Source organism: Lampetra fluviatilis, chromosome 65 (assembly GCF_964198595.1).
Source record: "Lampetra fluviatilis chromosome 65, kcLamFluv1.1, whole genome shotgun sequence".
Lineage (NCBI taxonomy): Eukaryota > Metazoa > Chordata > Hyperoartia > Petromyzontiformes > Petromyzontidae > Lampetra > Lampetra fluviatilis.
The window spans coordinates 768,245-795,907 of NC_136339.1; the positions used below are offsets into that span (position 1 = coordinate 768,245).

At 52.0% G+C, this 27,663-nt stretch overlaps 1 protein-coding gene across 1 annotated transcript in view; it reads left to right on the top strand.

Annotated features, from left to right (window-relative positions):
- LOC144952021 (uncharacterized) overlaps positions 1–27,663 on the top strand; it is a 96,104-nt gene that overhangs the window by 60,039 nt on the left and 8,402 nt on the right. Inside the window, exons 5-13 of the mRNA XM_078882412.1 lie at positions 4,267–4,380; positions 6,876–7,034; positions 10,478–10,586; positions 11,314–11,399; positions 19,573–19,794; positions 19,991–20,132; positions 22,161–22,306; positions 24,162–24,314; positions 26,859–26,955. Of these exons, the coding sequence (XP_078738538.1) occupies positions 4,267–4,380; positions 6,876–7,034; positions 10,478–10,586; positions 11,314–11,399; positions 19,573–19,794; positions 19,991–20,132; positions 22,161–22,306; positions 24,162–24,314; positions 26,859–26,955 (1,228 nt within the window). The remainder of the gene's footprint in view (positions 1–4,266; positions 4,381–6,875; positions 7,035–10,477; positions 10,587–11,313; positions 11,400–19,572; positions 19,795–19,990; positions 20,133–22,160; positions 22,307–24,161; positions 24,315–26,858; positions 26,956–27,663) is intronic.

Genomic DNA, 27,663 nt, shown 5'->3' on the forward strand with positions numbered 1-27,663 from the left:
GGCGTGGTGCTAGCCACACATCCCACTCATAGGCGTGCCGTGCCGGCCTTCATAGGTGCTCGCTAATAGCACCAAAGGCCCTTGTTTTTGTGCGTGTGGGGGAGCGGTCGTGCAGTGATTACCGCAGCGCGCTACGATCCCTGCGACCCGACCATTCCCGCTTAAGGCCAATGACAGCGACTATTATGTAAACCGTCCCTGGGTCTCCTTTAGGTCAACTCAGCTGAAAATCAGTACTTAGTGTGGTGTGTTAACAACAAGCACTGGGGAGACACAGGTGACCAGGCGGACGTGGTGCTGGCCACACCCCCCACCCCCTTGGAGGTGCACTATTCCGGCCTTCATGGGCGCTCCTCCCTAAGACCAATTGACCCAGCAGCCTGTGTGGGCTAGACAAAGGACCTTTGTCTTTGCGGGTGTGTCTGTGTGCCTGCGCGTGCCTCAAGGTGCACCGAGCTGGGCTCAAGTGCTGTGGCGAAGTCACCGCTGTTTGTTGTTGCGTGTGTGTGTGTGTTTGCACGTGCGTGTGTTTCCATGTACAGTGAGGGAAAAAGTATTTGATCCCCTGCTGATTTTGTACGTTTGCCCACTGACAAAGAAATTATCAGTCTATAATTTTAATGGTAGGTTTATTTGAACAGTGAGAGACAGAATAACGACAAAAAATCCAGAAAAACGCATGTCAAAAATTTTATAAATTTATTTGCATTTATTGAGGGAAATAAGTATTTGACCCCTCTGCAAAACATGACTTAGTACTTGGTGACAAAACCCTGGTTGGCAATCACAGAGGTCAGACGTTTCTTGTAGTTGGCCACCAAGTTTGCACACATCTCAGGAGGAATTTTGTCCCACTCCTCTTTGCAGATCTTCTCCAATCATTAAGGTTTCGAGGCTGACGTTTGACAACTCGAACCTTCAGCTCCCTCCACAGATTTTCTATGGGATTAAGGTCTGGAGACTGGCTAGGCCACTCCAGGACCTTAATGTGCTTTTTCTTGAGCCACTCCTTGTTGCCTTGGCCATGTGTTTTGGGTCATTGTCATGCTGGAATACCCATCCACGACCCATTTTCAATGCCCTGGCTGAGGGATGGAGGTACTCACCCAAGTTTTGACGGTACATGGCCCCGTCCATCGTCCCTTTGATGCGGTGAAGTTGTCCTGTCCCCTTAGCAGAAAAACACCCCCAAAGCATAATGTTTCCACCTCCATGTTTGACGGTGGGGATGGTGTTCTTGGGGTCATAGGCAGCATTCCTCCTCCAAGCACGGTGAGTTGAATTGATGCCAAAGAGCTCCATTTTTGTCTCATCTGACCAGAACACTTTCACCCAGTTGTCCTCTGAATCATTCAGATGTTCATTGGCAAACTTCAGACGGGCATGTATATGTGCTTTCTTGAGCAGGGGGACCTTGCGGGCGCTGCAGGATTTCAGTCCTTCACGGCGTAGTGTGTTACCAACTGTTTTCTTGGTGACTATGGTCCCAGCTGCCTTGAGATCATTGACAAGATCATCCCGTGAAGTTCTGGGTTGATTTTTCACCGTTCTCATGATCATTGCAATTCCACGAGGTGAGATCTTGCATGGAGCCCCAGGCCGAGGGAGATTGACAGTTATTTTGTGTTTCTTCCATTTGCGAATATTCACACCAACTGTTGTCACCTCACCAAGCTGCTTGGCGATGGTCTTGTAACCCATTCCAGCATTGTGTAGGTCTACAATCTTGTCCCTGACATCCTTGGAGAGCTCTTTGGTCTTAGCCATGGTGGAAAGTTTGGAATCTGATTGATTGATTGCTTCTGTGAACAGGTGTCTTTTATACAGGTAAGCTGAGATTAGGAGCACTCACTTTAAGAGTGTGCTCCTAATCTCAGCTCGTTACCTGTATAAAAGACACCTGGGAGCCAGAAATCTTTCTGATTGAGAGGGGGTCAAATACTTATTTCCCTCATTAAAATGCAAATCAATTTATAACATTTTTTACATGCGTTTTTCTGGATTTTATTGTTGTTATTCTGTCTCTCACTGTTCAAATAAACCTACCATTAAAATTATAGACTGATCATTTCTTTGTCAGTGGGCAAACGTACAAAATCAGCAGGGGATCAAATACTTTTTCCCCTCACTGTACCTGTATGTGTGTGTGATAGGCTATTGTGAAGTATGGGGAGCGGTAGTGCAGTGGCGAGCGCGCTGGGCTACGAACCCGGCAACCTGAGTTTGAGTTCCGCTCACGGCCAACACCAGGGACGATTATCTGAACCGGTTCTTGGACTCCCCTAGGTCGACTCAGCCTCGAATGAGTACCTTTTGCGGTGTGTAAACATCGCCACTGGGGAGACAAAGGTGGTCGGGCGTCGTTCTGGCCACCCCACCCCCTCGTGTGCTATTCCGGCCTTTGCAGGTGCTCGCTAACAGCACTTGCCCCAACAGTCTGTCAAGGCTACACGGGGGATCATTGTCTTCATCTGTGTTGTGTAGCAGCAGACACGGGGTGTGGGTGGAGAGTGAATTGTTCTCTATTAAAATCTCATCACGCCAGATCGAATCCACAACGAAACGCAGCAGCAAAACTTAGTGCCGTAACGCACGGCACTAAGTAATAATTAGTGTAGGTTGTGGAGAATGTAAGTAGCCAGATAAATAATGTTGACAGCACGAAGGCAAAATGCACTTCGTTGCCTGTATCCCTCTCTCTCCTTAACACGTAAAATCAAAACAATTTATTTTCACACATCCCATCAGCCACACGGCCCTTCAGGGAGTGCATAATTCTGGTGTATAGCATTGGGTTCGTTCAACACGAGCAAAAACTCATTGGCAGAGAGAGGGGGGGGGGTCCTTGCCAATGATCTTCCGGCCGCTGGGGCTGCCCAAACCGGTGAATAATTATGCTTCAGTTGCTTTGGTTGTTGGAAGATTTACATGGCTCTCCTTTGTTAATGCGATTTGTTCGTCTTGTGTTGATACCGAAAATGATTTCAACATCAATCCTCGCTCCCAAATTCCATTTGGGAGAAACCAGCCCAAGAACGCGCACCGTGCGTGTCCTGGGTCTGCCTCCCCCCCCCCCCTCCTCGTCCCCCCTCCACACACCCAGGTCCTGCATTTAGAGTCGAGGGAGATAGTGGGGGAGGGCAACCGCTATCTGATGATGATAATGATGACCTCCGCTCCTCACCGCGTGACTCCAGCGCACACCCTAGTCTCTGTAACCCCCCGGCCTCTGTAACCCTCCGGTATTGGAGTCTGGCTCGGCCCGGCTGGGAGACCGGCGGAGGTGCCCAGTTGGCGTGCCGTGGTAGCGAGATGTTTACTCCCTTGCCTGGTATGCGGGAGGTCGTGGGTTCAATCCTGACCCTGACAGCTTTTGATTTGGGAGTTTGCGGTGTCTCTCTCCCCGCAGTCATGTAGATTTTTCTCCCGGTCCTCCAGTTTTTCCCTCCACATTTAGAATCAACATGCATTCAGAGTATTTGGCTGCTTTAAATTTCCACGTGATTATAAGCCACTTCGTTGAGCTATCATTGGTGGCCAGGTCGCTTCTGAAAAAGAGCTACATAGCTCAGTGGGCCTTACCTGGTAAAATAAAAAATTGTTTAGTTTAGTTCACCATTTGAGACGATTTAGAGCGATGCTGCTACCACCCCACTGCTCGGAGCCATGAGCATGGACATCCAGCCCCAACGGTGTCGCCCGACCCCTTCCCGCACTACCGTGAGGCTGTGCCGCCCGCGTTTGTGGAGTCGTAAACCATCCCAGCCGCTCCAAGTGGGTAAAGCGAGCTCTGACCCTCCTCCTCTGGTGCTCTCCGCTGGGAGGGGGGACGGGAGGGGGCGTCTCACCGCACCAGGTTACTAGAGTTGCGGTGATGTCTCGGTGATGTCTCGGTGACCACGGGGCTCGGCCACTGATGTTGAAACGATCGATTCGCCCGCTCGTAATTTGAGCTATCATCAATGGTGAACGAATATCTAAACCGATCATCAGCCTCTCCCTCTGTTGGCTCGGCCTCACATGAGTACCTGGTGCAGTGCGTATAATAATAATAATAATTTACACTTTTATAGCGCTTTTCACCCGGAGCTCACAAGGCGGTATACTATACACATGCACGCAGGCTTACACCAATAAAATCTCACCCGGCCACACCACCTTCTCATGGGTCGTGCCAGGCTTCATCGATGCTGCTCGCTAACAGCACTTGCCCCAACTGTCTGTTCAGGCTCAATGGGGAATCTTTGTCTTTGTGTGCGTGTGCAGCTGAAGTCGGATGAGCTTGCGGAGCTGAAGCAGGTGTCACAGCAGCAAGCCGCCATGCTGCAGCAAGCCATCCCACAGGCACAGTTCATGCTGTCCGGAAACCAGATTACAGGGGTAACACACACACACATACACACATACATACACACATACATTCACACATACATTCACACATACATTCACACATACATTCACACATACATTCACACATACAAAGACAAAGATCCCCCGTATAGCCTTAACAGACTGTAGGGGCAAGTGCTGTTAGCGAGCACCTATGAAGGGCGGAACGGTACACGAGGGGGTGGGTGGCCAGCGCCACGCCCGACCGCCTTTGTCTCCCCAGTGGCGATGTTTACACACCGCACCAGGTACTCATTTAAGGCTGAGTCGACCTAGGGGAGGCCCAGGACCGGTTCAGATAATCGTCACTGGTGTTAGCCGTGAGCGGGAATCGAACTCGGGTCGTCGGGTTCATAGCGCAGCGCGCTAACCGCTACACTACCGCTCCCACACACACATACACGCACATACACACACATACACACACACACACATACACACACACATACACACACCCACACACATACACGCACCCACACACATACACACACACATTCACACACACACATATACATTCACACACATACACACACATACACACATATACACACACATACACATTAACACACATTCACACACATACACGCACCCACACACACACCTTACTGCTTCCCCCATTTTCAGATGCGCTTCTGCAGACGTTTAGTTTGTTGTTCTTCTGCACCTCCAATCAACACAGTTGGCTACATACAGTGCGAAAGGAGTTCAACATACATGCATTCGCACACAACAAACAAACAAAGATCCCCCGTATAGCCTTAACAGATTGTTGGGGAAAGTGCTGTTAGCGAGCACTCATGAAGTCCAGCACGGTAAAGTCACGTGGTTTTCCCACCTGATGATGATTGCTTGTGTTTCAATCGAAACGTCGTGATTTAATTTATTTTATTTGATACCTACGTGACTTTACCGAAAGAACCAAAGAGTATGTCGAGCACGGTATTCGAGGGGGTGGGTGGCCAGCACCACTTCCGACCACCTTTGTCTCCCCAGTGGCGATGCTTACACACCGCAGTGGCTACTCATTTGAGGCCGAGTCTACCTAGGGAAGCCCAAGGCCAGTTCAGATAATCGTCATTTTGTGTTGGCCGTGAGCAGAAATCGAACTCTGGTTGCCGGGTTCGTAGAGCAGCGCGCTTACCACTACATTACCACGCCCCGCACATCCACGCACGCACATGCACGCACAGGGCATGCGATACGTAGATGCCGCCCCGTAGAGCCCCATCTGGAGGCTGGAGTTGCCATCCAGACGTGGGAGGAGGCATCCCTCCGCCCTCCTTCTCGTAGCAACGAAACACATTCCTGTGGAGGGAGTTGGTAGGAATGTTGGGTTGCTCGGTCAATGGCCAGGGACAACGGCGGCGTGATGTATTCCACAAATATGCCCGACTGTAAGGGCGGGCACAAGCCGGCGTGAGTAGGTTAAACGTTGAGTTTTATAAGGGCACCACGGGGTGACCAGCCCCTCCCCACCCAGCCCCACCCCTCCCACCCCCCACCCAGCCCTACCCTCCCCACCCAGCCCCTCCCAACCCTCCCAACCCTCCCCACCCAGCCCCTTCCCACCTTCCCCACCCAGCCCCTCCTCACCCTCCCCTCCCCACCCAGCCCTTCCCTCCCTCCCCACCCAGCCCCTCCCCACCCTCCCCTTCCCACCCAGCCCCACCCTGCACGACGGACGGACACAATAATCCCCTGTGGGCTGGTGGAAGCAGGTGGTTCCTACCAGTAATAACGAAGTGGACAAATCCATCTCCTCCGGATGCCTGTTCCTCTGCTTATGCATACTCATCCAGTCTCAGCCACGTGGCCCTCCCTCTCTGAAGGGGCATCGCCTTCAGCAGCATTTGTTCAGCACCAGCAAACCTCTGCGCCAGTTTTGACATTCGGCGTCCCAGCTACCTGTCCTGAGATTCCCCTCGGTCGACTCAGCCTTAAATGAGTACCTGGTGCGGTATAAAAAAAGAATCAGTACTAGGGAGACAAAGGCAGCCAGGCGTGGTGCTGGTGACCCAATCGGACATTAGGTAATGTGTGTATATATGTTGAACCGCTTTTGCAGTGTACGTAGCCAACCATGCTAAACAGAGGTGTGGGGGAAGAGACAACAGACTAAACACTAAAAACAGTTGTAAACAATTTAGCTTTTAAACTCGATTTCAAAGTGCATAGCTCCAGTGGATTCATAATATCGGAAGGAAGAGAGTTCAACACGGCCGCAGACGTGCATATGAAATCGCGCGATACGGTATTTGTATGGTAACGAGCACCGTACCATCACTTCACAGGTGCTACTCACGAACAGCACTTGGCCCCAACAGTCTGGTCAAGGCTATATGGGGGATCTTTGTCTTTGTGGTGCTGGCTACCCACCCCCTCGTGTGCCGTTCCGGTCTTCACCGGTACTACTCGCTAACAGCAATTGCCCCAACAGTTTGTTCAAGGCTATATGGGGGATTTCTGTCTTTCGTGTGTGTGTGCAGCTTGCCCTGCTGCAGCAAGCCCAGGCACAGCTGATAGCAGCGGCTGTGCAACAGTCGGCCAATCAGCAGCCGGTGTCGTCGTCGGCCTCCATGGGCACGGCAAGCAGCGCCGCAAGCGCCCTCGCGTCGCTACCTCTCACCCAGTCCATACAGCTGCAGGTGCGGCCGCACGGCCACGGGCAACGGCCAGGAGGCCACCGTGCACTCGGGCAAATTTTGGGGGGACATCGTTGCCGGCAATGGGAACGTGTGGGTGGGCAGCGGAATGGAGTGACAGGTCGCTCGTTGATTCGGGACGGGGCAGACCTAGTGCTAGTCACTAGTTGATTAGGGATGGGACAGGCCTAGTGCTAGTCACTAGTTGACGAGGGATGGGGCAGGCCTAGTGCTAGTCACTAGTTGATTAGGGACAGGCCTAGTGCTAGTCACTAGTTGATGAGGGACAGGCCTAGTGCTTGTCACTAGTTGAAGAGGGATGGGACATGCCTAGTGCTAGTCACTAGTTGATGAGGGATGGGACAGGCCTAGTGCTAGTCACTAGTTGATGAGGGATGGGACAGGCCTAGTGCTAGTCACTATTTGATGAGGGGCAGGCCTAGTGCTAGTCACTAGTTGATGAGGGATGGGACAGGCCTAGTGCTAGTCACTAGTTGATGAGGGATGGGACAGGCCTCGTGCTAGTCACTAGTTGATGAGGGATGGGACAGGCCTAGTGCTAGTCACTAGTTGATGAGGGATGGGGCAGGCCTAGTGCTAGTCACTAGTTGATGAGGGATGGGACAGGCCTAGTGCTAGTCACTAGTTGATGAGGGATGGGACAGGCCTAGTGCTAGTCACTAGTTGATGAGGGATGGGACAGGCCTAGTGCTAGTCACTAGTTGATGAGGGATGGGACAGGCCTGGTGCTAGTCACTAGTTGATGAGGGATGGGACAGGCCTAGTGCTAGTCACTAGTTGATGAGGGATGGGACAGGCCTAGTGCTAGTCACTAGTTGATGAGGGATGGGACAGGCCTCGTGCTAGTCACTAGTTGATGAGGGATGGGGCAAGCCTAGTGCTAGTCACTAGTTGATGAGGGACAGGCCTAGTGCTTGTCACTAGTTGAAGAGGGATGGGACATGCCTAGTGCTAGTCACTAGTTGATGAGGGATGGGACAGGCCTAGTGCTAGTCACTAGTTGATGAGGGATGGGACAGGCCTAGTGCTAGTCACTAATTGATGAGGGGCAGGCCTAGTGCTAGTCACTAGTTGATGAGGGATGGGACAGGCCTAGTGCTAGTCACTAGTTGATGAGGGATGGGACAAGCCTCGTGCTAGTCACTAGTTGATGAGGGATGGGACAGGCCTAGTGCTAGTCACTAGTTGATGAGGGATGGGACAGGCCTAGTGCTAGTCACTAGTTGATGAGGGATGGGACAGGCCTAGTGCTAGTCACTAGTTGATGAGGGATGGGACAGGCCTCGTGCTAGTCACTAGTTGATGAGGGATGGGGCAAGCCTAGTGCTAGTCACTAGTTGATGAGGGACAGGCCTAGTGCTTGTCACTAGTTGAAGATGGATGGGACATGCCTAGTGCTAGTCACTAGTTGATGAGGGATGGGACAGGCCTAGTGCTAGTCACTAGTTGATGAGGGATGGGACAGGCCTAGTGCTAGTCACTAGTTGATGAGGGGCAGGCCTAGTGCTAGTCACTAGTTGATGAGGGATGGGACAGGCCTAGTGCTAGTCACTAGTTGATGAGGGATGGGACAGGCCTCGTGCTAGTCACTAGTTGATGAGGGATGGGACAGGCCTAGTGCTAGTCACTAGTTGATGAGGGATGGGACAGGCCTAGTGCTAGTCACTAGTTGATTAGTGATGGGGCAGGCCTAGTGCTAGTCACTAGTTGACGAGGGACAGGCCTAGTGCTAGTCACTAGTTGAGTAGGGATGGGGCAGGCCTAGTGCTAGTCACTAGTTGACGAGGGATGGGGCAGGCCTAGTGCTAGTCACTAGTTGATGAGGGATGCGGTAAGCCTAGTCACTAGTTGATTAGGGATAGAGCAGGCCTAGTTGATTATGGATGTGGCAGGCCTAGTATGAGTCACTTTTTAGGTGACAGGCATTAATTTACACAATTAGCAAGTCATTCTCTTATTGCAATTCATTTTTTTTTAAAAAAGGAGAAGTCAGTTTAAAGGTTTTCTGTCCCATCCGTCCAGGTCCCACTTGCGCTGGATTTGGAAGGTGCCATTTTTCCCCATGTGCTAGAAAGCGCAACGTCAGGAAGTCGGTCAGGTGACCTCCGTCTCCAGTCTGATTGGAAGTTGCTGTCCCGGTTGCCAACTATGGGGCGGCTTGAATCAGAATTGTTCCGATTTTTGGAGGGGGCAGGGTGGGGATGGGGGGTCGGTGTTCGCGAGGGGGTCGGTGAGATTTTTCAATTGTAAATGCTGTGGCATCGATTTCTAGTCATGCTTTTCCAGCAATGATTGCCCTGGAATTGACCTCTGGATCGTGGCCCAAAATATAATGTGCTGAGAACAAGGGACATTTCGCGAAATGTGCTTTTCATTTTTCCGGTGACACTCACTCGCACAAGCGCGGTGTCAGTATTAACGAAAGTGTCCGGTTGTCGTTGTTATTTGTGCTCATGCACACCACTTCCAAATTATGTTTTGTTAGTTGTGTTCTGCTTGTTTATACCAAGAAAGCCGCACCGAGTCTCAAGGCTCTTTTTCAGGGAGGGTCCTGCCAAATTTTGGCAGGAGGGGGCGATGTTGTACGCACGTATGTTGAACTTCTTTCATACCATACGTAGCCAACCGTGCTAATTGGAGGTGAGGGGGGGAAGGGCAATTGAAATCTATCACACAGCAGTAGCTGCGTAATAATATCAATTGAGTGCTTGTCAGGTAATGTGTGTGGGGATGTTTTAGTTTCTCTAGTTACAGTTGCCGCCCGCCGGACTATACAAGGATTGTCTCTGTTCGGGCCCCAGGCTCATGGCCTAGTGTGTGGTGTTGCGCTGGGGGAGCAGTGGCACAGTTGTTAGCGCTGCACTGCGTTACGAACCTGGATACCCGAGTTCGATTCCCGCTCACAGCCCACAGCAGTGAAGGATATCGGAACCAGTCCTGGGCCTCTCCTAGGCTTTTTTGCTCCACATTTAGAATAAACGTGCGTTCAGAGTTTGACTGCTATATATTTCCACATGAGAACCCACTTCGTTGAGCTATCATTTGTGGCCAGGTTGCTTCTGAAAAAGAGCTAAATAGCTCATTGGGCCTTACCTGGTAAATATAAGTAGTTTAGTTTGTTTTTAAATTAACTCAGACTTAAATGAATATCTGGTGCGGTATCTAACATTAGCATTGGGGAGACAAAGGCGGCCGGGCGTGGTGCTGGCCACCCACCCCCTCGTGTGCCGTGCCGGCCTTCATAGGTGCTCGCTAACAGCACTTGCCCCAACAGTCTATACGGGGGATGTTTGTCTTTGTGTTCACCTAAGCAGTGTGATTCTGACCAGTTCTGGTTTGACAGCAGAGGTCTCACTTCGAATCAGTCGAGCAGCATTATCTTCTCATCGGCTGCGTACGCCGTGTGTTTTTGTGTGCGAGTGTAGGACTTGCAGCAGCTACAACCCCAGAGCCTGGGCCTGCAGCAGTTTGTGCTGGTGCAACCGGGCTCAGCGCTGCCCACTGGTCTGCTGCTGTCCCAGTCACAGCAACAGGGTATCGCATACACACACACGCACATATACACACACGCACATACACACACGCATACACACACACGCATACACACACACGCACATACACACACGCACATACACACACGCACACAACACACCTGCATACACACACACCACACACACAACACACCTGCATACACGCTCCCACACACACAACACACCTGCATACACACTCTCACATGCACACAACACCACAACACTCACACAGACTCAGTGACTGGTGTGTCTGGGCTTGTTTTACTACATGTATACGTCTGTGTGTGTTTGTGCGTGTTGTTAGTGTGTGCGTTTCTTGTGCGACCTCCCCAGGGCGTAGCGCCCTGCCCTTCCACCCCAGGAACCCACGTAAAATTCCTACCCGTGGCCAATAACAGTGGCAGCCTTCACCTGAACCGTTCTTGGGCCTTCCCTAGGTCGATTTAACCTTAAATGAGTACCCTTGTGCGGTGTACATACAGCACAAGCTCTTTGTATTGCCGTCTATGACAGATGCTGGTTAATAGGGCATTCCGGATGGTAAGGTGCCGGATAGCAGAGCTTTTTCTGTGAAACATCAGCACTGGGGAGACAAAGGCGGCTGGGCGTGGTGCTGGCCACCCACCCCCTCGTGTGCTGTGTCGGCCTTAATCGAGTGCTCGCTATCAACACTTGCCCCACCAGTATGGTAAAGCTATACGTGGGATATTTGTCTCTGTGTGCATGGGCAGGACTCCAACAGATTCAAAGTCTTCATCTACCTCAACAATCTCAAACCAACAACATGCAACCTCAGGGCACCATCACGCTCACACAGGTACGCACGCACACGCATGTTCGTACATACACGTGTGTGTGGCACCAGAATACAGTGACGCTCATTCACGCACACACAACAACACGACGAAGTGGCAGTGACGTAACGACGGCATTTGTGCCAAACTAGATGCACTTCCAGGCTGTCACGTAACGTGTGGAAGGCTCTCTGATGGCAGCACGTCAACGGATAGTGACAGGTGATATGTATGTATGTATGTTGAACTTCTATTTGCACCAATCAAAGCATTGCACCTCGCTCCACACACCCACACTGCTGACGGTGGAGATTGACAAGAAAACACAAATCAAGTCTACACTATGGGAACCTCATTTGCCAGTAAAAATATGATAATTGTTTTTTTACCCTTCTATCTGGCAACAAAACTGACACCTTTTTACAAGGAGTCATGTTTGCATAGTCAGTTTTGTTGCCAGATAGAAGGGTAAAAAAACAATTATCATATTTTTACTGGCAAATGAGGTTCCCATAGTGTAGATGCTTGCCCCGAGCTCTCATACTCTGATGGTGCATTGTCTTTGAGTTGTGCGCCTTTTGGCGTCATCTGGTCCAACCCATGTGAGACTAGGCTCTAAGGAAAGCTGTCTCGGGTGTGGACCAATCAACTTCAGGGACAGTGCACATTATCAGAGTTATGTTCTTTTGTTTGTATTATGACTGCAGGTATTGCGGTCTATGCAAACATGACTCCTTGTAAAAAGGTGTCAGTTTTGTTGCCAGATAGAAGGGTAAAAAACCAATTACAAATCAAGTCATGACCCAAAGTGGTTGATGACACCTTTCCAATGATTGCTCGGTTGAAATTGTGCCTGTGTCTGTATACATGGATGGCTTCGTGAACGAATCTTTGTTGATAGCCAGCTGAAAGTACCATCGTCTTCGAGAAATCAATTTCATGTGAGCCACCCGCATTAAGATACTGATCAGCCATGGCAGAAGTATTGGTCCTGCTGTGTTTTAGATCTGCCTTATGTTCACGAACACGGTTCGAGACTTATCTCTTAGTTTCCCCAATGTAACTGCTGCCGCAGATACAGCTTAGTTTGTAGACGCCAGGATATTGCATGCCAGGAATCTTGTCCTTCACAGATGGGATCAGGTCACAAACTTTATGCACTGTGTTAAATCGGACCTGGATCTTGTGTTTGTTCAATATTTTGGAAATCTTTTTGGGTATCCCTGCTATGTAAGGTAAGGTGATGGTTTTGATTGGATCTTCAGATGGCTCCTTCCTCCTCACGCGCACTTTAAGTCAAAGTATAAGCTACTCCATTAAGCTATCATTTGTGGCCAGGTCACTTCTGAAAAATAGCTATATAGCTCAGTGGGCCTTACTTGGTAAAATAAAAAATTGTTTAGTTTAGATACCTGCAATGGTGTGTAAACATCAACACTGAGGAGACAAAAGTGGTCCAGCGTGGAGCTAGCCATCCACCTCCTCACGCGTCGTACCGGCCTTAATAGGTGCTCGCTAACAGCACTTGCCCCAGCAGCTTGTGTAGACTGTAGTAGGGATTTTTGTCACTGTGTGGACTGTGACTCCACCACCCGGGCAGATGGCAGGAGTGGGCGAGCGGGGTCCTCGCATTGGGGAAGTGACGGGCGGTGACACACGCAGTCACGCCCGCACGCACACACACACACACACACTCGTGTACACACGCAGTCACGCACACACGCTCGTGTACACACGCAGCCACGCACACACGCTCGTGTACGCACGCAGCCACGCACACACACTCGTGTACACACGCAGCCACGCACACACACTCGTGTACACACGCAGCCACACACACACACTCGTGTACACACGCAGCCACGCACACACGCTGATGTACGCACGCAGCCACGCACACACACTCGTGTACGCACGCAGCCACGCACACACGCTCGTGAACACGCTCGTGCGTTCACACACGCGAACGCGTGGCAGCGCTGCCGCGATGGCCCATGTCGCACGCGCGATTCACTGCTTGGAAACGTGGGGCCTCCCCGTCGTGCCACGGGCTGCAGTGAGTTCCTTCTGCATTATTGCCATCATAATTGTCGTTATCATCATCGTTATCAGCATTATCATCAAAATAGTTGTTTTCATCATCATCGTCATCAGCATTCTCATCAGCTTCATTGTTATCATCACCGTCATAATCAACGTCATTGTCATCGTCGTTATCATTGTCGTCATCATCATCACCATCATTATGATATAATTGTCATCATTATGAATTGTAATCATCGTTGTCATAATCTTTATCATAATTTTCATCGTCATCTTCGTAATCATCATCATCATCACTGTCATCATCATCGTCGCCATCATCATCGTCGCTGTCATCATCGTAACATCGCTATCATTGCAACCGTCATCATTGTCATTCTTGTCATCAATGTCATTCTTGTCATCGTTACCATCATTGTCATAATCAATATCGTCATCACTATCATCGTAATCGCCATTATCAATATCATTGTCATCATAATTATGATTATCATCGTTATCACCACGATCACCGTTAGCTCAATGTGTCTCCTGCAGCCTTCTTCATGTGCGGGTCTGCCTCTGTGCATCCGGGTGTTGCAATTCCACATTCCCATGGCAGCGGGTCTGAATGTACTCGTTGGCATACGGTGGCATCCGTGCTCCCTGACCCCCCCCGGAGCAGAGGCGACGAGCCGAGTCGAGCTTCGCGGGCCGCAGGCTGGGTGCAGGTGTCACTCGAGTATTTGGAGTATTCATCAGTGCGATGAACATGCTGGAGCAGCATGTTGTCAACAGGGTCCAGGGAGTCAATCGCCCGTCGGCTCGCTCGCCTGTGTCGCCTGTCGGTTCACTAACCGGGGTCACCCGTGGGTCCGCTCGCCCCACCGGCTGTGACGCCCTTCCCATGAAGAGTTGCGCTGCGCGTCCCAAGGCTCCTGGCCGGGGATCGTTCCATGCCAAGGCGTGCTGGTGTCTTGAGCAAGATAGAGCGTCGTTTGGATTTTATTCGAGGGGTGGCGGTACGGTACGCGGTGCGGGCAGGGCGGCAGTGGCGGTGCTGCAGGGGGCATGCTTACGCCTCTTCATGGCGGGAAGGGACATGGGTTCGATTCCCATCCCGGGCACTTTTCTATGTGGAGTTTGTACGTTCTCGCCCCGTTGCCCGTGGGTTTCCTGGGGGTTCTCTGGTTTTCTCCCATAGCTAAGACCGTTGGGGCAAGTGCTGTTCATGGGTATCGCCGATGAAGACTCGCACGGCTCACGAAGGGGTGGGTGGCCAACACCACCATGCCCTTTGTCTCTGCAGTGGCAATGTTTTTAGAAAACTGCACCAGGTACTCATTTGAGACTGGGTCGACCTCGGGGAGGCTCAGGACTGGTTCAGATGTTCCTGGGTAGTAAGTGTTATTTCCTAATTTCTTATGCCTCAAAAGTACAGAAAATGGCTATTATTCCCCACAAACTTTACTTTTGTGACCAGGACAGTGCTGAGTAAACTTGGAGTAACTTCTAGAACATTCTAGAACTTTCCAGTAATATAAAGAGTAGTATAAATACAGGGGCCTGAAGCCCACCAATTCAATTTAGTTCCAGCTGACGAAGTGGATACATATCTGCATTTATCTGAGATGGCATCAAGAGGCTGCAAGCATCCGGCAGATGCATTTTGCTATGTCTGTGGCCAATTTATCAAGACAAGAGCGAAAAAGTACTCTGTGGAAGCATCTGCTAAGATGTGTGAGGCCTACAAGGCATATTTCGGCATGCCTGTCAGGGATCAAAACAAACCCTGGACACCTCATTTCACCTGCGAGCAATGCAGAAAAACTCTGGAAGATAAGATGTACAGTTTTTGCTCGGAATTTTATGTTATAAAATTTGTTAAATATTAAAAAAATTGTAAAAGTTTTTAATTTAAAAATGTTTTACTATTTTTTATGTTAATGAAAAAATATATCATATTAAAAAAATGTTGAGAGAATCCCTTACACATTGGTCATGGGTGAAATAAATGTATTTTTGTAGGATGGTACAGAGGGGAAAAGAGAGCCATGAAGTTCACTATTCCAAGAATTTGGCGGGAACCCACTGAGCACTCAAGCAACTGCTACTTCTGCATACTGGACCCTTCCAAACGTCGGACTGGCAGGAATGCACATGCTACCACGTATCCGGACCTTCCTTCATCCATCGCCCCGGTGCCACACTGCCATGAGCTCCCCGTACCCACTCATCCGGAGAGAGAGCAGCCGTCTTTAGAAGAGAGCAGCACTTCAGAGAGCGAGGAAGACGTAGATCCAGATGACAATTTCAGAGGAGAGAAACCCATACTACCCCAACCAAAAAGACCTCAAGGACTTGACTAGAGATCTTGGTCTCACCAAGTCCAATGCCGATCTTTTGACGTCTAGGCTCAAGCAGTGGAACTTGTTGGATGAAAGTCGCACATCAGAGGAAGCGTCACCAACCTTTTTTCAGCTTCACCCGTCAAGATGGGCTCTGTTTCTGCCACAATGTGACCAGTCTGTTCGAGGCAATGGGAATCACCTGTAACCAGAATGAGTGGCGCCTCTTCATTGACAGCTCATCCAGGAGCCTCAGAGCCGTGCTGCTCCATAATGGTAACAAGTACCCGTCTCTTCCCCTGGCTCACTCGGTGTACCTCAAAGAGGATTACAACAGCATCAAGACCTTGCTGGATGCCTTGAAGTATAATGAGTATGGGTGGGAGGTCATCGGAGACTTCAAAATGGTGGCATTCCTGATGGGTCTCCAAGGCGGTTTTACCAAGTTTCCCTGCTATCTTTGCCGTGGGGACAGCAGGGACACCAAGGCACATACCATAGGCGGGACTGACCACAGTGGACCGAGTTCTCTGTGGGGAGGAACAACGTCAAGTGGGAGCCACTGGTGGACCCCCGGAAGGTGCTGATACCACCACTGCACATCAAATTGGGCCTCATGAAAAAATTTGTCAGAGCTGTAGATAAGAAGTCGGCAGCCTTCAAGTACCTTCAAAACTTATTTCCTAAGCTGTCTGAGGCAAAGGTCAAAGCCGGTGTTTTCGTCGGACCACAGATAAAGAAGATCGTGGAGTGCAATGAATTCCCCAAGAAGCTCACTAGTAAGGAGAAAGCGGCTTGGAACAGCTTTGTCGCAGTGGTTTGTGGCTTTCTGGGCAATCACAAGGTCGAAAACTATGTGGAGCTGGTTGAGACTGGTGAAGAACTACAGCACAATGGGCTGTAGGATGTCCCTCAAAGTCCTTATCCTTGATGCTCATTTTGATAAATTCAAGGAGAACATGGGAGCATACTCGGAGGAGCAAGGCGAGCGCTTCCACCAGGATATACTGGACTTTGAACGCCGCTACCAAGGACAGTATAACATGATGGGAGACTACATTTGGGGGCTGATTCGTGAAAGTGATTTACAGTATAATCGTAAATCTCGAAAAACTACTCACTTCTTAATCTTTTGCAGTAATTTTTGTATTACTTTAGTGTAAATACATTTTAACTTTGATTCGTATGTTGTTTTTTTCTGACTTTATGTGAACGAAACAACACAAATTCACCCATTTCTCATTGAAAATAGGTACATTTCAAAATGTCACTGACTTGGTCACAAAAGCAAAATTTGTGGGGAATAATAGCCATTTTCTGTACTTTTGAGGCATAAGCAATTACGAAATAACACTTACTACCCAGAAACAAAAATTGTGCTACATAGAGTAATTGTCACCGGTGTTGGCCGTGAGCGGGATTCAAACTGGGGTGGCCGGCTCCGTAGCGAAGCACGCTTACCGCTACACAACTGCTCCCCCATAAGCTAAACATGCAGTGGAACTGCTATTGGCCAAACAAACTTCTCCAATGCTGAAAAATCACCTGCAAATATCTCAATGTGGGATCACACACAGCAGCAGCAACAGCAGCAGCAACAGCAGCGGCGACATCTCCGCCCCCCCCCCCCCCCAGACTGCGAAACACTTGGCAGAACCCTCCTGAAAAAGGAGTCTTGAGACTTTGCAAGGCTTCCCTGAGTGAACACGGGCGCCACGGCAACAACAGCCTGACGAGGGATGTTTCTGCCGTTGATGGACATGACACTTTCTACGAGGCTTACGTGTTGGAGTGGCTTGGGCAGCTTTCCGCAGACCCTAACAAGGCCCTATTTAAATGTCACTTCTGTTTTCTGGCCAGCCGAGTGCATTTTTAGCAGCGGCGGCAGCAGAAGAAGCTTCCACGCGCTCAGCAATTTACAGGAAACTTCCGTTTCATTTGTGGGAAAGTGCAGCAAAGGCATAGATCCTCATGTATAGCCTTAACAGACTTTTGGGGCAAGTGTTGTTAGTGAGCAGCTATGAAGGCCGGCACGGCACACGAGGGGGTGGGTGGCCAGCACCACGCATGGCCACCTTTGTCTCCCTCATGTCGATGTTTACACATCATAGCAGACACTCATTTGAGGCTGAGTCGACCTTGGGAAGGCCCAGGATCACCTCCGATTAGCACGGTTGGCTACATTTGTTGCGAAAGAAGTTCAACATACGTACCTACGTACAGAGCTGTTTCAGATAATCGTCACTGGTGTTTTCTGTGAACGGGAATCGAACTCGAGTCGCCGGGTTTGTAGAGCTGCACGCTAACTGCTGCACCACTCTCCACACGCACAAAAACGAAACTTCTTATTTTAGCAGGTAAGGCCCATTGAGATGTTCAGCTCTTTTTTTAGAAGCGACCTGGCCACCAATGATAGCTCAACGAAGTGGCTTATCATCACGTGGAAATTTAAAGCAGCCAAATACTCAAAGCGCATGTTGATTCTAAATATGGAGGGGAAAACTGGAGGAACTGGGGAAGAATCCACATGACCACGGTTCAAGAGGGACACGTAAATTCCCAAATATACAGGAGGCATCAGGGTCAGGATCAATCCCACAATCTCCTGTGTACTGAGTGAGGTAGTTAACATCTCCTAGCCACCGTGGAGCCCTTCACTTGACCATGGGACTGGCGTCCACGGTGATGACCGCCAGGAGGGGAAGGTGCCACTGTTTTTGCAGGTGCACTCTGGCCGTTTCGCATAAGGAGGGGTGGGGGGGGGCAATGTCACTGCTGTTGTTGTGAGCATTATCCCAATTGAATAATCTGCGAATAATATTTCGAATTTGCATTAAAAAAATATTCGTGACGCCGGCGCATTGTCCCCGTTTTCAAACGATGTCACCGTGAACTCTTCTAGTGCGCCGTGAGCGATGGGGGACAGCGCGTAGCGGCGGTCCCAGTAGTTGTTCACGGATGACGCACGGTAATCATGGTTATTAACCGGGGGGAAGGGGCAACCTGCCGGGTTTCAAACCTTGAGCCACTGCACTGAGCGGGGACACAGCTTTAACCGCCGGGCCGCCGCGCCGCCACCCCACTAACCCACCCCCCCCCGAAGAGAAAGCAGACCTCCCGTGGAGGCCGACTTGGGGACATTTGGCAGAAGACGTTGGCTTTGCTAGAACAAAAGGGGAGCAGTGAAGGGTGAGTAGAATGAGATGAGAACGGAGACACGACTTGTTCCTATTTTAGTTGAGCACGAAGACTCGCCAAGTCTCAAGACTTTCTTTTCAGGAGGTGTCCTGCCAAGTTTTGGGCAGGTAGGAGAAGGGGACAATTTCACTGATGCTGCTGCTGCAGCTGTCGTGTGTGATCCCACGTTGAGTGGTCTTGTAGGTCGTGTTTCAGCATAGGGATGTTTTGGCCAATACCAGTTACACTGTGCGCGTGTGGTTTGTTTTGACAATGAGAGGAAAACGCTAGAAGCCCGGAGGAAACGCATGCAAAGCATGGGGAGAACGTACAAACTCAACACACTCACTCACACTCTGCAGAACAAGGGGAGAACTCCACGCAGAAAGGCGCCCGAGTCAGGAATCGAACCCAGGCCCCTTCTGACTGAGGAGGCACAAGCATCACCAGCGCAGCGCCTCCCTCCCACCCTGCCGCCCAAATTGTAGACCGTCGAGGTCTCCGTGCCTCGGTTGACCGTGTCTCCTTGTGTTTCCCTGCGTCTCCCCGTGTCTCCTTGTGTCTCCCTGTGTCTCCCTGTGTCTCCCTGTGTCTCCCTGCGTCTCCCTGCGTCTCCCCGTGTCTCCCTGCATCCCCGCATCTCCCGCAGGGATCGTCCGTCCAGGGCGTGGGGGGCCGGGGGGCCCTTGGGGCAGTTCGCGTTCCCTCGCACCACGGGCCCCCTGCACACCAGGCCAGCGGGGGGCCCCCCAAGCGGAGCGGGGCGGAGGGGGGTGGCTCGGTGCCGATGGAGGAGCCCAGCGACCTGGAGGAGCTAGAGCAGTTTGCCAAAATGTTCAAGCAGCGCCGCATAAAGCTGGGCTTCACACAGGTACACCGGGACAAGGCGGCACGGAATACGAGGACACTGGGACATGGGGATACGGGGACACGATGGCATGGGGACACAGACACGGGGACACGGAGAAACGGGGACATGGGGACACGGGGGCATGGAACATGTGGGCACGTGCAGTGTGGGTGTAGAGAGTGTGCTGACCACTGGGCATGTTGTGCTGCCCGCGCAGGGTGACGTGGGCATGGCGATGGGCAAGTTCTATGGCAACGACTTCAGCCAGACGACCATCTCTCGCTTCGAGGCCCTCAACCTGAGCTTCAAGAACATGTGCAAGCTTAAGCCACTGCTCGAGAAGTGGCTCAATGATGCAGGTGAGGGTGCGTGCGTGTGTGGTGTTTGTGTGTGTGGCGAGGAGTGGTGGTCGTGGTTACTTATACCTCCACCGAAGACGAACATCCGTGGAGGGATGCAGGCAAGGCCGATGAGTCGGATGCCTTCTATGACCTGTCACAGGTGCTGGCTAAAGTGGCCCCTCGGGATAGAGTCATCAATGCCCGAGTTGGTCACGATTCTGGCACCTGGTCTGGAGTGATTGGAAGGCATGGGCCAGATCAGCTCAATAACACCGGTAGGAGGCTGCTAGATTTTTGTGCAGCCCATGTGCTTGAATTACCAACACTCTGTTCCGGCATCGGCGCATCCACACAACATCATGGATGCATGCCGGGTCCAAGCAAGAACATCTGCTGGACTACATAGTGACGGAACAGAGGATGCGAGCCCATGTCCTTGACACCAGGACCTACCGTGGAGCTGTTCTGCCCTCTGACCATCGACTTGTCATCTGTAAGATGCGCCTGCCATTCTTCCACTCCGGTGGTGGGTGTACACACAGGACCCCATTCCAGCCTAAGGTGGCCTGGTCTCAGCTAGCTGATGAAAGTTGCAAGCGAGAATTTCATCATCGCTTGCGGCTGGGGTTGACATCATCCCCCACTCCTGATGTCGAGGGTAAATGGGCGAGGTTTAGGACTGTGACTCATGCAGCTGCAATGGCTGCTTTGGGTACGCGGTCCAGACCTCCCCATAGACCCTGGCTGACAGAGGAGGTGTTCAGGATGGTTGAGAAAAAGCGACAGGCCCACTCTAATCGTCTACAGCATCCCACGTCAGAGAATGAGGAGGCTTGCCGCAGCCTTCGCTCGGAGGTTCGGAGAGCCGTGAGGCGCTGCAAGGATGAATGGTGGTCTTGTGTTGCTGAGGAGATGGAGTCTGCCTCAATGGCCCGCGATGACAAATCCCTATTTAATTCCATAAAAAAGTAACCTGCAGGGCCACACCTCTTACCATCATTAGGGGAAAAAACGGTGATCCAATCTCCAACCCCCAGGAACAGGTTTGCGGATTTGCTGAGCATTTCTGTGAAGTCCTGGGGGAGGGGAAATCCCTCGACATGGAAAACATCGTGGGACAAAGTGGGGATGACCCTGCTGAGGCTGCGGTGCCTCAAATATTTGAAGAAGTCACCCCCTGTGAGTGGCTGGCTGAGGTGCCTTCTGTTGAGGAAGTACTAAAGGCGATCCGGAGTCTGAAACCATGAAAGGCACCGGGCAGAGATGATCTCCCAAGCGAAATGCTGAGGGAGGCTGGCCTGCCTACGATCCATCCTGGGTTTAACCAGGCGGGATTGTGTGCAAAGTCCCATCGGTGAGCTCCTCCGGCAGGCAAGGCTGCGTTGGCTGGGTCATGTAACCCTAATGCCCAGTCACCGCATGCCTAAACAGCTTTTGTTCGTCCGGATAGAGGTGGCTAAATGGGCGCGGCACGGGCTAGAAAAGAGATGGAGTGACGTGGTACAGGAGGATGTGGAGCTGAGTGGACTTGCCGATGACTGGTACCAGCAGTGTCAAGATCGGCCTCTGTGGAGGAGGCTCGCGAAGGACATTGCTGGGCAGTTTGAGGCAGTCGCACTCCAACAACAACGGAGGGTGGAGGAGCGACGCTCACAACAACGAGCGGAGCGCCGAGTGGCTAAAGCACAGCAGGTTGGCACAGTAGGGGGCACAGGTGGTGTATCAGCCAGTCATCTCAGTCATCTCAGTCAGTCGACCCTTGGCACCTGGGTCTACCCCGTGACCTCCTGCACATAGCCTGGCACAAGCGTCGTGGTGACGTCACCGCCACTTGTGACGTGTCTACGTGTGACATGTATGTTTATGTGTGACGTGTATGTGTCGTGTGTGTGTGTGACGTGTGTCTGTGATATGTGTGGGTGTGACGTATGTTTGTAACATGTATGTGCGTGACGTGTGTAATGGTGTGTCGTGTGTGTGGGTGTGACGTGTTTGTAACTTGTATGTGTGATGGTGTGTGCGTGTGTGACATGTGTGTGTGGGCAGAGAACATGTCGTGCGACCCCGCCGTGTCGAGTCCCTCGGGGGGCTACGATGGGGGCCAGGGAGGGGGGGCTGGGGGACGCCGCCGCAAGAAGAGAACGAGCATCGAGAACAACATCCGCGGGGCGCTGGAGAAGAGCTTCCTCGAGGTGCGCATGTGTACGCGCTTGTGTACGCGCTTGTGTACGCGCTTGTGTACGCGCTTGTGTACGCGCTTGTGTACGCGCTTGTGTACGCGCTTGTGTACGCGCTTGTACGTATGTGTGTATGTTCACCTATGGGGAGCGGTAGTGCAGTGGTTAGCGCACTGCGCTTCAAATTCGGCGACCCGAGTTCGAATCCTGCTCACGGCCAACACCAGTGGCGATTGTTTGAACTGTCCTGGTGCTCCCCAAGATCGACTCAGCCTCAAATGAGTATCTGGTGTGGTGTTTAAACATCGTCACTGGGGAGACAAAGGCGGCCGGGTGTGGTGTTGACCACCCACCCGCTCGTGTGCCATGCCGACCTTCGTAGGTGTTCGCTAAAAGCACCTGCCCCAACAGTTTATTAAGGCTATACGTGGGATGTTTGTCTTTGTGTTCACCTGAGCAGTGTGATTCTGACCAGTTTCGATTTCACAGCAGAGGTCTCATTCCGAATCAGTCTAGCAGAATTTTCTTCTGATTGGCTGTGTAACACTGTGTGGAAGCTACCTGGTCAATCACTCCACATGAAGCTTCGGGTCTTGGCCACGGTCATATCCTCCTTTCTCGATGTGTGCAAAACGTGGACACCCTAATAGAACATTTTTACCTGTTAGAAAGATTTAGGCTGGCCTGCCTACGATCCATTCTGGGTTCAACCAGGATGGATTGTGTAAGGAGCTCACAAAATCCTTGAAAGATATGGATACAGTCCCATTGGTGAGCTCCTCCGGTGGGCGAGGCTGCGTTGGCTGGGTCATGTAGCTCACATACCCAGCCACTGTATGTCCAAACAGCTTTTGTTCAGCCAGATAGAGGGGGTTAAACGGGCACCACATGGGCTGGAGAAGAGATGGTGTGATGTGGATGTGGAGCTGAGTGGACTTGCCCAGGATGCTCCTGGGCAGTTGGAGGCAGTCGCCCTCCAGCAATGATGGAGGGCAGAGGAGCGATGCTCACGACAACGAACGGAGCGCCGGGTGGCTCAAACGCACAGAGTTGGCATAGTGGGGAGCACAGGTCGTGCATCTGCCAGTCATCTCAGGCAGTCAACCCATGGCACTTGGGTCTCTCCCGTGACCTGCCAGCTACTAGCCTTCGATACCTCGCATAGCCTCAGAGTGCACATAGCATGGCACAGGCACCATGGTGACGTTACCGCCACTTAGTGGTGATTTGCATTTGTTGTGGGGAGCGGTAGTGTAGTGGTTAGCTCTCTGCGCTGCAAACCCGGCTACCCGAGTTCAATTCCCGCTCACGACCAATAGCAGTGGTGAATATTTGAACTGGTCACAGGCCTTGCCGAGGTCGATTCAGCCTTCAATGAGAACCTAGTGCGATGTATAAACATCGTCACTCGGGAGAAAAAGGTGGCTGGGCGTGGTGCTGGCCACCAACCCCCTTGTCTGCCATGCTTGCCTTCATAGGTGCTCGCTAACAACACTTGCCATCAACGTTTGTTAAGGCTATTACGGGGATGTATGTTTGTACGTTGAGCTTCTTTTGCACAGTACGTAGCCAACCATGCTAATGGGAGGTGCAGGGGAAGGACAAGAAACTTCACACAAAAAGCAGTTCTAAAGAAATAGTTTTCAATTTACATAGCTCTGGTCGCTTCCTAATATTAGAAGGAAGAGATCATTTCAGACGGCCCCAGAAGCGCATCTTAAAGGGTGCGGATACAGTGCCCGTCTTTGTTCGATGGCCAGCCAAAAGCCGCTGCTGCGAGGTTGACCAGAGTTTGCATGATGATGGTTTATGCTACTTGTCATTTTGAGTGTGTTCACCTGTGCGTGCTTTCATGCGTGCGTGTGCTCAGAACCCGAAGCCCACCTCGGACGAGATAGGCCTCATCTCCGAGCACCTCAACCTGGAGAAGGAGGTGGTGCGAGTGTGGTTCTGCAACCGCAGACAGAAGGAGAAGAGAATCAACCCCTCCTCTATGTCCTCCTTCTCCAGCCACAGCCCCGGGGTGAGGACGACGGCTTTTATTATTGTTTAGCGCGCTGTGCATAACTGTGTGTGTGTTTGTTTGTCTTTGTATGTATGCGTCTCAGTGCGCGTATGTCTGTTCTTCGAGCTTTCGGAGTCCCTGTCCCTCTGCTCACCATCATTAAGGACCTTCATGATGGTGAGCAGGCCCGGGTAAAACTACATGGCCGGGAGTCGGAGCCATTCCCTGTTCACCTTGGGGTGCGACCAGGATGTCCTCTGGCTCCCACATTATTTAACATTTATTTCGACCACGTAGTTCGTGAAGCCTTCAATAGCTGTACCGGAGGAATTTCCATCTGGTACAGATACAATGGGAGGCTGATCGATGCCCGAGTGTAGTCCAGGGATGGCTCCCTATTGCTCAACCATGTTATGTATGCCGATGATCTGGCAATTGCTGCTCACTCAGAGAAGGAATTGGAGGCACTGCTGCTGAACCTGGAGCTTGCCACTAAGAGGTGGGGCCTTACCATCAGCCCCACCAAAACTAAGCACCTGCCTGGGTATTTTGTACCATCATACACTCCACCCCCACAACTCCCAATTGGTGATAGGGCAGATGTGGAGAGAGTGGAGAGTTTCCCATACCTGGGCAGTGTGCTCATGACCGGCTCCGGTTTAACAGCACAGGTCTCACTCCGAATCAGTCGAGCGGCATTATCTTTTCATCGGTTGCGAAACGCTGTGTGGAAGCTACCTGGTCTGTCGCTCCACACAAAGCTTCAGGTCTTCTGGGCCATGGTCATTCCCTCCCGTGGACCCCCCTAATGGAACATCTTCGCCAGTTAGAAACATTGAGGCTGGCCTGCCTACGATCCATCCTGGGTTTAACCAGGCTGGATTGTGTGAGGAGCTCACAAATCCTTGAAAGATCTGGACAAAGTCCCATCGGTGAGCTCCTCCGGCAGGCAAGGCTGCGTTGGCTGGGTCATGTAGCCCGCATGCCCAGCCACCGCATGCCTAAACAGCTTTTGTTTGGCCGGATCGAGGGGGCTAAACAGGCGCGGCACGGGCTAGAGAAGAGATGGAGTGATGTGGTACAGGAGGATGTGGAGCTGAGTGGACTTGCCGATGACTGGTACCAGCGGTGTCAAGATCGGCCTCTGTGGAGGAGGGTCGTGAAGTACGCTACTGGGCAGTTGGAGGCAGTTGCCCAACCGAGGGCGGAGGAGCGACGCTCACAACAATGAGCCGAGCGCCAGGTGGCTAAAGCACAGCAAGTTTGCACAGTAGGGAGCACAGGTGGTGCATCATCTCAGTCGGCTCGTGGCACCTGGGTCTGCCCCGTGACCTCCTGCCAGCGGGCGTTCGACACTTCACTTGGCCTCAACGTGCACATAGCCTGGCACAAGTGTGGTGGTGACATCACCGCCACTTAGTGGCGAATGGCGGTTGTTGTATGTCTGTATTGGGAGCAGTAGTGCAACGGTCAGCCCGCTGCCTTTACGAACCCGGCGACCCGAGTTTGGTTCCCACTGGCGGCCAACACTGGTAACGATTATCTGAACCGGTCGTGGGCCTCCCCTCGGTCGACTCAGCCTCAAATGAGTACATGGTGCATTGTGTAAACATCACCACTGGGGAGACAAAGGCGGCCGGGTGTGGTGTTAGCTACCCACCCCCTCGTGTGCCGTACCGGCCTTCACAGGTGCTACTTGCTAACAGCACTTGCCCCAACAGTCTGTTAAGGCTATACGAGGGAGCTTTGTGCATCTGTATAAGTGTCTGCATGTGTGTGTGTATATGAGGGGGCTAAAGAAGTGCGGCATGGGCTAGAGAAGAGATGGGCTGATGCGGTCCAGGTGGATGTAGACTTGCCAATGGCCAGTACCAGCGGTGTCAAGATTAGCCTCTATGGAGAGGCTCGTGATGGATGCTACTGGGCAGTTGGCAGCAGTCGCTCTCCAGCAACAGCGGAGGGCAGAGGAGTAACTAACAAAAATGAACGGAGTGCTGCGTGGCTAAAACACAGCAAGTTGGCACAGTAGGGGGCACAGGTGGTGCATCTGCCAGTCATCTCAGCCATGGGTATGGCACTTGGGTCTGTCCCGTGAGCTCCTGTCAGCAGGCGTTCGACACTTCACGTGGCCTTAAAGTGCACCTAGCCTGGCACTCGTGCTGTCATGTTGTCACCGCTACTTAGTGGTGAATGGCAGGTGGTGTGTGTATATAAGTGTTTATGTGTGTGTGCGTGTCTGTGGGGATCGGTGGCGCAGTGGTTGGCGAACTGCACTACGAACCCAGCGACCCGAATTTGATTCCCTCTCACGACTAAGAACAGCAGCGAATATTTGACCCGGTCCTAGGCCTCCCATAGGTCGACTCAGCCTTCAATGAGAAACTGGGTGTGGAGTGTAAACATCGCCACTGGGGAGACGAAGGCGGCCAGTCGTGCTGGCCACACCCACCCCCTCGTGTGCCGTGACGGCCTTCATAGGTGCTGCTGCTCGCTAACAGCGCTCGCCCCAACAGTGTTAAAGCTACACGGGGTGTTTGTGTTGTGTGTCTGTGCGTGCTCCAGGTGACGAGCCCCGTGAGTCTGGTAACAAACAGCCCTCCCATGCCACAGACCGTGATCCTCTCCGCCAGCCCCTCGCTCTCCACGCTCAAACTCTCCGGTGAGCCCCCCTCTACAAAGCAGTGCCCCCCCCCACTCCTCTATACACACACTCCTGTAGTGACCCCCACCCCTCTACACACTCCTGTAGTGACCCCCACCGCTCTACACACTCCTGTAGTGACCCCCACCCCTCTATACACTCCTGTAGTGACCCCCACCCCTCTACACACTCCTGTAGTGACCCCCACCCCTCTACACATACTCCTGTAGTGACCCCCACCCCTCTACACTCACTCCTGTAGTGACCCCCACCCCTCTACACACACTCCTGTAGTGACCCCCACCCCTCTACACACTCTCCTGTAGTGACCCCCACCCCTCTACACACTCCTGTAGTAATTCCCACCCCTCTACACACTCCTGTAGTGACCCCCACCCCTCTACACACTCCTGTAGTGACCCCTACCCCTCTACACATACTCCTGTAGTGACCCCCACCCCTCTACACTCACTCCTGTAGTGACCCCCACCCCTCTACACACACTCCTGTAGTGACCCCCACCCCTCTACACACACTCCTGTAGTGACCCCCACCCCTCTACACACTCCTGTAGTGACCCCCACCCCTCTACACACTCCTGTAGTGACCCCCACCCCTCTACACACTCCTGTAGTGACCCCCACCCCTCTATACACTCCTGTAGTGACCCCCACCCCTCTACACTCACTCCTGTAGTGACCCCCACCCCTCTACACACACTCCTGT